The sequence below is a fragment of the Vicia villosa genome, unplaced genomic scaffold (genome assembly GCF_029867415.1).
Source record: "Vicia villosa cultivar HV-30 ecotype Madison, WI unplaced genomic scaffold, Vvil1.0 ctg.004319F_1_1, whole genome shotgun sequence".
Taxonomy (NCBI): Eukaryota; Viridiplantae; Streptophyta; class Magnoliopsida; order Fabales; family Fabaceae; genus Vicia; species Vicia villosa.
Window position 1 is genome coordinate 29,604 of NW_026706411.1, and position 9,452 is coordinate 39,055.

At 36.0% G+C, this 9,452-nt stretch overlaps 2 protein-coding genes and 1 non-coding gene across 3 annotated transcripts; 2 read left to right on the top strand and 1 right to left on the bottom strand.

The window, feature by feature from the left end:
* Positions 1-1,439: 1,439 nt before the first annotated feature.
* On the top strand, positions 1,440-7,063 carry LOC131641964 (uncharacterized). The gene is made up of 12 exons (XM_058912252.1): positions 1,440-1,636; positions 2,239-3,718; positions 4,006-4,013; positions 4,680-4,861; positions 5,107-5,167; positions 5,251-5,346; positions 5,484-5,581; positions 5,660-5,773; positions 5,902-5,969; positions 6,195-6,305; positions 6,434-6,665; positions 6,751-7,063. Exons 2-12 carry the CDS (start codon positions 2,334-2,336, stop codon positions 6,859-6,861), a joined length of 2,466 nt encoding a protein of 821 aa, XP_058768235.1. The 5' UTR covers positions 1,440-1,636; positions 2,239-2,333; the 3' UTR covers positions 6,862-7,063.
* A 152-nt stretch (positions 7,064-7,215) lies between these two features.
* On the bottom strand, positions 7,216-8,663 carry LOC131641963 (uncharacterized). Its single transcript, XM_058912251.1, has 2 exons — positions 8,516-8,663; positions 7,216-8,315 (listed from the first exon to the last, which is right to left on the bottom strand). Exon 2 carries the CDS (start codon positions 8,308-8,310, stop codon positions 7,918-7,920), a length of 393 nt encoding a protein of 130 aa, XP_058768234.1. The 5' UTR covers positions 8,311-8,315; positions 8,516-8,663; the 3' UTR covers positions 7,216-7,917.
* A 67-nt stretch (positions 8,664-8,730) lies between these two features.
* Positions 8,731-8,804, top strand: TRNAI-AAU (transfer RNA isoleucine (anticodon AAU)). Its single transcript has one exon. It is a non-coding gene; the product is annotated as a tRNA-Ile (tRNA).
* The last annotated feature ends 648 nt before the right edge of the window (positions 8,805-9,452 follow it).

The window sequence follows — 9,452 nt, forward strand, 5'->3', positions numbered from 1 at the left end:
TTGCTGACTAAGTGGAGAACCATTGTAATCCGTGCGATTAGTGGATTAAATCCTCAGTTGAGGTAAATCATCTCTGCAGGGGTGGACTGGAGTAGTTTAGTTAACAACGAACCAGGATAAAAATAACTGTGCAATTTATTTTTATCTGTCAAGTTTTTAAAGCTACACTTATTCAAACCCCCCCTTTCTAAGTGTTTTTCTATCCTTCAATGTTATGGTAGGAAATGAAAAAATTTGATCTGTTGTATTATTTCAATTGTGTTTGAATTGTATTGAAGCTGATAATGATTTCTACTTAATTTGCAGCAACTTCCAGCCAACGTCATCGACAGCTGCCAGCTGCGAAACTTTTCAAATATTGAGCTCTATGACTGTGACAATAATGAACCCTATGACTGTGAGATTAAGAAGAATTTGAAGAAGAAGGAGTGTTATTTGTGTGGGGCTTGGTTTGACTATATAAGGCTTGGTTTGATTATTAAATATGCAGTTTTTAATTTAAATAAATAAATATGCAATTTTTTATTATTAAGTTTAATTTAGTAATGTTTATATGTTAATGGGGGGTGCAGGTTGCAAAATTAGAATATAATGAGGGGGTGCAGGCAGCAAATAGCAATACTAAAGATAATGCATTTGTTAATTGGCTGCATTTATCATTTTGCTTCCCAACGATTTTCCTTTTATTTTTTCAATTTCTTCAGCACTCAATTAATGCATAATCATTGGCTGCAGCATTTACTGTACAATTTGCATTGGAAACTGCGAATGTAAGAAACCATCATTAAAGCATTTTTATTGTGTGTGTTTGGTACACCACAGAATCCATGGCCCCAATTCAATCCAATGGTACCCCAATTCAATCCAATGGCAGAAAAATATTTGAAACAAAAAAAAAAATTAATGAGAGACCTAAACAGGCCTCTCACCCTAGCCTGAGCCTATATATTGACCAAAAGAAAGTTGTCTCTTAAAAGTAATAGTCCATCACAATCCAATGTTTAACTTTTCAAAACTAATAAATATTTTATTTTTAGTTTCTTTAAAATTTTAATTTATTTGTTATAAACATGATTAAAATATAAATTGATCTCATCTCCTAAAAATTAACTTTCAAACTAGTTTTTGTATTTAAAGATAGAGATACTTCAAAACAAGTGGCATTGCATTGATTTTATAAATTCACTTTGAACTGACATCTTTCAACATATATACTAATTAATATGCATATAATATTATCAACCATAAAGACATAAATAGACATATTCATTACAATTAACAACAAAATAAATAAAAAATTAACAAGTATTTTCTCCAATGAACAAGGGGTATATTAGTCATTGCATATTATCACTATGATGGTGCCGTGCCTCATTGGAACACAAACACACACTTAGTAAATTGATTTGTAAGTTGTAACTGGAACGGTATTCGTTTTGATTCTGACGTGGTTTTAATTGATGGATATAAAACAGCTTCCTCAAAAAAACATCAAACATAACAACACAACATCAACAACGTAGTAGAACTTGTTTCAAACATAACCACTCTTCTATTTCTCTCACCAAAGCTGAAAGCTAACCAAAAAAGTAAGCTCAATTTCTAGGGTTTTCATCTCAATTTCCACAATTTCAATGTATGTTTACTTCCCAAACCACTTTCTCTTTTCCCTTATTTTGAAAAATTATCATATATTAGTTAGTGCTTCTTCTTTCAAGCTGTTCCTAGTACAAATTCTTCTATGTTTTCACCTTTATTCATCACTTTACTACTTACTATTACGTTAAATTGTGTTCATATTGTTTCTGTTCTTCATCTGGTTTTTTTAGGTTGCTTATGTTTTACTTTTTCGATCATTTGTTTATCAGATCTATTACTGCTATAATCTTGCTTGCTAATTTTCATTTTGTATCTTTTTCTTTTGGTAAGCTCAAACATTTATTCTATATAGCGTTCTAATCTAACCCTACTTGTATTGCATTTATGTAATTATGGAAACAAGTCAACAGTTTCAATTTTTTCAATTTGGGTTTGTTGCTAACTGTACTGTATTGAGGATTAAGGATGTTGCTTTATCAATTGTTGTTGTCTCTCTGATTCCTATGTCTTTTCTCTCTTCTACTATGTATCCTGTTGTAAATGTTTGATGTGTTTCATTTATGGTAATGTAATGTGTGTGTTTTTGAAGATATTTATTCTTGAATGCTTCTGAAATTGGATTCTTTTGTTGGCTTGCAGTTACGATATTGAGGATTTTAATATAACGGATAGCGGCGCGAGAATAACTTCCTTTTGTGCTGTATGACTGTGTATGACTGTGTTGGATTTTCATTATGAGTGGTACGCCTAAGAGATCTCATGAAGAGTCTGTTCATCAGTCTTCAAAACACCCGCATGAGGATGCGGGTTCGTATTCCAAATTGGTGCCGTCGTCGGTTTCGAATGAGTATCATATGTCTTATGATATAGGTCAGGATTCCCGGGTGGCAAAAGTGCCGCGTGACGGGGATAGAAGGTCTCCCCTTCATTCAATTTATCGGATTCCGTCGTCTGCTATTGATTCTCACGCGGATCATCTTGTTGGTCCCGAGAAGAGGTTAGAATCAAGAGATTTAAAGGACAGTAGAGATCTTCGGTTTGAGAATCGCGATACGAAGATAGAGAAGAAGGAGTTGTTTGGCGAAGTGAGAAAGGATCCTCAGAGTGGTAAAAGTGAAAAGGACTCGCATGTTGAAGTTAGAGGAGATGACAACAAGGATGTCCGACATGATCGGGATAGTCATAATGATTCAAAAGGTGATATTAAAACAGAAAAGGACAGTTATAATGCGGCTAGCGGTCTTCACTTGAATTGGAAAGATTCAAAAGAATACCACAAGGGAAAAATGTATTCTGATCCTCCCGGTGCGAGTTTGGAACAATGGCCTATGTTACGTGGCCATACTCAAGGTGCACTTGAGATTGGAAAAGAGAGTTCATCGGCTGAACATAAGGAGTACGGCGGGGAAGTTCATGAAGCTGTTGGGGAGAACAAAATTGATTCTAAAGTTGACGATAGATCTAAAGAGAAAGATAGAAAAAGAAAGGATGTGAAACATCGGGACTGGGGGGAGAAGGAAAAGGAACGAAGTGATCGTAGAAACAATGCACAAGTTAGCAATGTGAGCAATGACTTGAAAGAGTCTGTGAATGATTGTAGAAACAGTGCCCAAGTTAGCAACACGGGTGGTGAATGGAAAGAACCTGTGAAGCAAGATAGTGGATTGGAGAGGTGGGAGAGGGAGAAAAAAGATCTTCCGAAAGAAAAAGAAAATTTAAAAGAGAGGGAAAAGGATCAGATGAAGAGGGAATCATGGAACATAGCCGAGAAAGATGTTTCAAATAATGAGAAGGAACCTGGTGAAGGATCAGCTAAGGTTCCTGAACAAGACGTTGTGATGCCAGATCAGAAGAAACACAAAGATGTTGATAGAGAAGCTAGAGACAAGAGAAAAGAAAGGGAAGGTGATTTGGTAGGAGACAAGTCTGATAAGCGTAGTAGGTGCTTTGACAAGGAATCCGATGAAGGTTGTGCTGATGGGGAAGGAGCAATTGAAAAAGAGAGGGATGTTTATAACTATAATGGTCAGCACCGTAAGAGGATACAAAGATCACGGGGGAGCCCTCAAGTGCCTAATCGGGAGCCTCGTTTTAGATCTCGCACTCAAGACAACGAAGGGTACTTTCTTCCTCTTCCTTGATTTTTTATTATTTGTTAGTTTTCTTATCCATAAAATATACCATGGTTCACATATCTAGCGAAATTTTCAATAAATTATTATTATTTATAATTTACACCATCAGTTTAAGGTATAAAATATAAATTTATAATAGTTGAAGCTTCATAATTACATTAGATAGAGGTTTCTTTATCTTAATTGATTGAATAGTCTTTTAACGGAGTTTGTTAGTATGGTTCTTCATTATATTCATTCTAATAACTATATCTTGCCATATATGTTGCAGGTCTCAAGGTATGCTATCATTTTCCTTCGGTGGCTTGATTTAACGTAACTCAGGTGCCGCCAGCAGAAATTCTTGTGCTGGCCCACTGCTAATCAATAGATGACAATGTTTATTGTTGGAATGGAGAAGATTTGAGCAGTAGTCAATAGCGGCGCTATCCCGCTACAGCGGAGCGGAGGCCGGCCGCTATGGGGAGAGCCTTAGCGGTGCAGAACACTATAGTGTCTGCTATAGGGTAAATAGCAGGTAGCGGGGACAGAGCGGTTCCCGGCTCGTAACGGTTTCTTTTCCGCTTTCCTTTTTTCCCTCTGAAAAACCGAAATTACCCCTTTAATAAATTTAAAACATTTTAAGGGTAATTTCGGGTTTTTCAATCAAATTTGAGTTGAGACTCAACCCTATCCTTCCTTCACCGGCGTTTCTGCACTTCAGCCATTCCAAAAAAAATCACAAGTTCCTTGCTCTTCCCACTGCACTTCATATTTTTATAATTATTATTCATGTAATTTGTCCAAAGAATGATTAAATAGTGGTCATCCTGCAATACGCTATACCGCTATCCCATTTTTGGGGTCGGCCGCTCCGCGCCGCTATCCGGGATTGACTACTCTTGATTTGAATGTGGAAAGTACCTTTTCCTTTGTATGTCCAATAAACTATTTCTGATATTTCAGGTAAAGTAGAGGTTTCTTTTGTTGTTTATAAAGTTGGTGAAAGCATGCAAGAGCTGACAAAGTTGTGGAGGGAATACGAATCATCTCAATCTCAAATTGAAAGAAATGGTGAAAGCTCTACTAATGGCCCCACTCTGGAAATTCGGATACCGGCCGAGTATGTTACTGCTACAAACCGTCAAGTAAGCCTTTTTTTGTCATTTTAATATTGATGTAAGAGTGTCAATTGTGCTTTTTTTCCCTCTTTAAATGATTTGATCTTATTATACCGATGAAGTTATTTTGAGTAGCTTTCCTTTCATTTTACCTTTGCATCATCTTCTGCCCGTGTTGATCCAGTGAATACAATGCTACTGTTAATTTATAGATTTGTTACTAGTAACAATTTAATATAAAATACTAACGAGAGTGACATTATTATATTCAGGTCAGAGGTGGCCAGCTTTGGGGGACTGATGTGTACACGTATGACTCGGATCTTGTTTCTGGTATATGTCTTTTACAAAACTGATGGATTTGCTTGATTTTGCATATGCTGGAAGATATGTGTTTGACGTTAGTATTGGCACAGTTCTCATGCATACAGGTTACTGTCGCCTAACATCTCAGCCTCCTGCAGCCATACAAGAACTGCGCGCAACCATTCGGGCGCTACCTCCAAAAGATTGTATGTCCCACAGTCTTAATCACTATTATCTTTATCGCATCTAATTGCCTTTTAAGCAGTAATGAAATAAAAACTAAGAAATTTTCTTTTGGCTGAGTTAAAGCTTCAATCTAAATTTTTTAATTATGTGACCTCAGGCTATATTTCTACACTGAGGAACAATGTACGTTCCCGCGCTTGGGGAGGTGCTGCTAATGGCTGCAGTTATCGAATTGAACGGTGCTGCATTGTGAAGGTACTATCAGACGACCTTCAAAATCTCCTATAATTATTAGCAATTTAATATCTAACTGTTCGTTTTGTTTATCTTCAGAAAGGAGGTGGAACTATTGATCTTGAACCTTGCCTTACTCACACATCAACTATTGAGCCCACCCTTGCTCCAGTGGCTGTGGAGCGGACAATGACTACCAGGGCCGCAGCTTCGGTTTGTTTCAGCATCTAATAATAAGCAAACATTTTTTTGCCTGCGGAAAATATAACCAATGATTGCTTATGTTATTTCATAGTTATTATTAGTTATTACTGTCTTATATTCTGGCCTTCATTTTTCAGAATGCATTGCGGCAGCAAAGATATGTTCGAGAAGTTACGATTCAGTACAATCTTTGCAATGAGCCCTGGTATGCTAGTTTATGTTGGTAAATTGATTGACTAAACTAATATTGTACTGAGTTGGTGCAAAAATAATGGGAGCCAATTTGTGTTATTTTAGTAATGTATGGAAGCATCTCAATTTTCAGATATGCAATGTGAATCGAGATGCAGTTTTTCTTATCCAATTTTAGTTACCAGATGCAATGCAACATTTTTGCATCTTATCTTAATTTTATTTTGTACACCATCAGGATCAAATATAGTATAAGCATTGTAGCTGACAAGGGTCTGAAAAAGCCACAATACACATCTGCTCGATTGAAGAAGGGAGAAGTTTTGTATTTGGAGACACACACTTCCAGGTATTTTGACAAGCTCTCGCGCGTTCTATTGTTGCATGACTCAGGCTAATTGAAAATTTGAGTTCTTATTGAAGTCACGCAGAAACTTCCTTCTGCCGTCCTTTTAACTATGAGTCTTTTCGTTGTAGATATGAGCTTTGTTTTGCTGGTGAGAAACTGGTCAAGGCTACACCAACAACTCAGTCGCATGAGTCAGGCGCAGAGAAGTCTCAAAATCACCATCCACATTCTGCAAACGGTGAAAAACATGAGCCTGATCATGTCATGATCGATGCCTTCCGGTGGTCTCGTTGTAAGAAGCCCCTGCCACAGAAAGTGATGCGCTCGATTGGCATCCCTGTGCCTCTTGAACATGTAGAGGTATTTTTCATACCACTCTCCATTTAATTTCCACTTGCATGTAAAACAATGTATATAATAATACTATTATTTGCGCAATGATTAGGTGTTGGAGGAGAGCTTGGACTGGGAAGATATACAATGGTCACAAACTGGTGTTTGGATTGCAGGAAAGGAATATACCCTTGCAAGGGTGCATTTCTTGTCAATGAATTAGTTTTCTTATTTTGGGGTTCTATTTATGTTTCTTCATGTCCTCTGGGGAGTGATGGTGAGATGAAATAATCAATGTATTAAATATTAATCTATGTACTTATTCGGAAAGATATTTCCTCTTGTATGTTGTAACTCTAGCAGTTTAGTTTATGTAGCATGCCTATGTTGACTTGAGACCAATAAAAATTGCTTTATGTTGTCAATATTTTTTTAAGCCATGCTGATTGCTAGAGATTTGCCTCGTTCGATTGTTTCTTCAATCCAAATTGCAATACAGATATTCAACAATCAATCAAGTAGTAGCACTAACATTTTATATTTAAGAGTAATCAATTTTCCATATAGCAAAAAAACAATACAAGAACCTCTGGTGTATAATGTAAAAGAAACACATTAAAGAATATGCATTATCAAATACAAAATCTACCCATAATTTTGAGGTTTAACTACACATAGTAAAAAGAAAAACAAACTGAGGAACCTATGACAGCAGTTATGTAATACAGCACTGCAAGGTAATGAACATTGATACTGATACATTACAAATTTAACCAAAGCAACCTTGATACATTTCAATGTAGAGATTTACCCACAAAATCTATGCAATCCAAAACAATATCTTCAGTCATTGCAGCATGTGAAATCTTTAGGAATTTAAGGGAAAGTCAGATCTTGGTCATCATTCATTGGACCATAGAATCTTGATTAGCGATTGTGAGTCTGAAGCAGACCAGCCAAGGTAGATAGTATAGTCTGCAGCTCAAATGTGTCAGCTGGCAACTCCATGATTGCAGCCAGCAGCAGATGTTTCCCTGACCAGTGTATCTGTAAAGATGAACCTCGACGAATACCAATAGTGCAAGAAACAATGTCATTCATGATACAGTATCTCATAAAACAGCAATCCAAGCAACAGATTTGGCATTATGAAAAGGGCAAATTACTCCATTACCATTCAAAAATTTCAAATCTATATACACAATTAACAATTCCCTTTCAATATTCTTAACTGTACAGACCTATTCAACATGATAAACAAAGGATTTCATTAACAATCTCAACTAAAGGGAACACCACACTTTCCTTGCAACCACGGCAATCTTTTTTCACCCTTAAGAGAGACGAAAGTCTCGCGGGCACCAGAACTATTCTCAAACAAATCCAAAGCACGAAAATAAACCCGTTCATCAACTCTCTGCAACTCATCCAACACCTTAATACACTTACTTATACAGAACCTCTCCTCATTCTTCAAAATCACAGATGCTCTCATCTTCGAAGCAGCTGCTATCTCCAACATAGCATCAACAATCGCGTCACCGGTAACCTTCCTGCTTCGCTTCCGGCCACCGGAACCAGATCGAACAACAACAGGGTGAGGTTTATGTCCATCCAACATACTCAATTCATCTCCAGAGCCAGAAGTACCATCCTCATCAACATAAGCCATTGTCACTGCAAGTAAAACATCAATATCATTCAATTTGCAACCCAATTGCATTCACCAACAATGAAACAAATAAAAAAAAAATGGATATTTAAAGTAAATAAAAGAACCCTTAAGCTAAAACTAATGAAATAGGTAAAGACAAACTGAAGCAGAATGAAAAGATAAGATTTTTAACGTTTGAAAGGAGAGGAGCAAAGAATCGTACCGTGTGGGATGAAGTTATTGATTGCAACAATTATGGTAACGAAAGATTGGGGAAATCACGATGCTATTAGAGATTTGGTTATTGGAAACGCATTATTAGAAGTGTTGATGAAAAAGTGAAGGAACACTGCAACTCTGAAAACCCTAATCTAAACATAAACACGATTGCGAATGAAAGTAGCAATATTATGTGTATTTGTGACGACTCTACCAACTGGCCCATTAGCTCAGTTGGTTAGAGCGTCGTGCTAATAACGCGAAGGTCGCAGGTTCGAGACCTGCATGGGCCAATTTTTTTATTCTTAAATTAACTTTTAGTGATGGTCATTATCTGTCACTATACTAACTTTTCCGTAGCTAAAGGTTAAGTCGCTGTCACTATACTAACTATTCCGTAGCTAAAGGTTAAATAGCCTTTGACAACATTTTCAACTGATCTATTTTCATAGTTTTATCTACAGTTAGGGTCGTAATGAGTTAGAAGTTGAAAAAATATTGTAGAAATCCTTTACCTACGGATTTAAGATTTTTTGGAAAGATTAAAACTAAAAATGCAACATTTTGATGCCATCCATAATTTTGCCTTAAAAAATGAGAGAACTTTGTGTGATATAATATATTTTAGTTTAAATTATTTTAAATTCATGTAACCTAAATACGTACAGAAATCTCTTAAACAATATCATAAAATTTATGTTTAGATAATTTCAGTAAGTGAATCTAAATATGTTCTAAATGTTGATTAAATGTTCTTGCTATAAGTTTGGATTAAGATTGAAAATATTGTTTAAGAATGTTATCAAACAATTGAACTACTATGCATATAGCAATAACCAAGACCAAATTATATACTATTTCTTACTTAGATCATAAATAAACTAAAGATTGAAGATGACAATGCATAGAAATTTCTGATACGATGATTCCCCATACCTCGG

Bases quoted from the DNA above. Each gene is read 5' to 3' on its own strand.
- LOC131641964 (XM_058912252.1), top strand. From the start codon at position 2,334: ATGAGTGGTACGCCTAAGAGATCTCATGAAGAGTCTGTTCATCAGTCT. The intron at 5,582-5,659 runs GTACTATCAGAC...GTTTATCTTCAG, and splicing joins AACGGTGCTGCATTGTGAAG to AAAGGAGGTGGAACTATTGA. The intron at 5,774-5,901 runs GTTTGTTTCAGC...TTCATTTTTCAG, and splicing joins CTACCAGGGCCGCAGCTTCG to AATGCATTGCGGCAGCAAAG.
- LOC131641963 (XM_058912251.1), bottom strand. From the start codon at position 8,310: ATGGCTTATGTTGATGAGGATGGTACTTCTGGCTCTGGAGATGAATTG.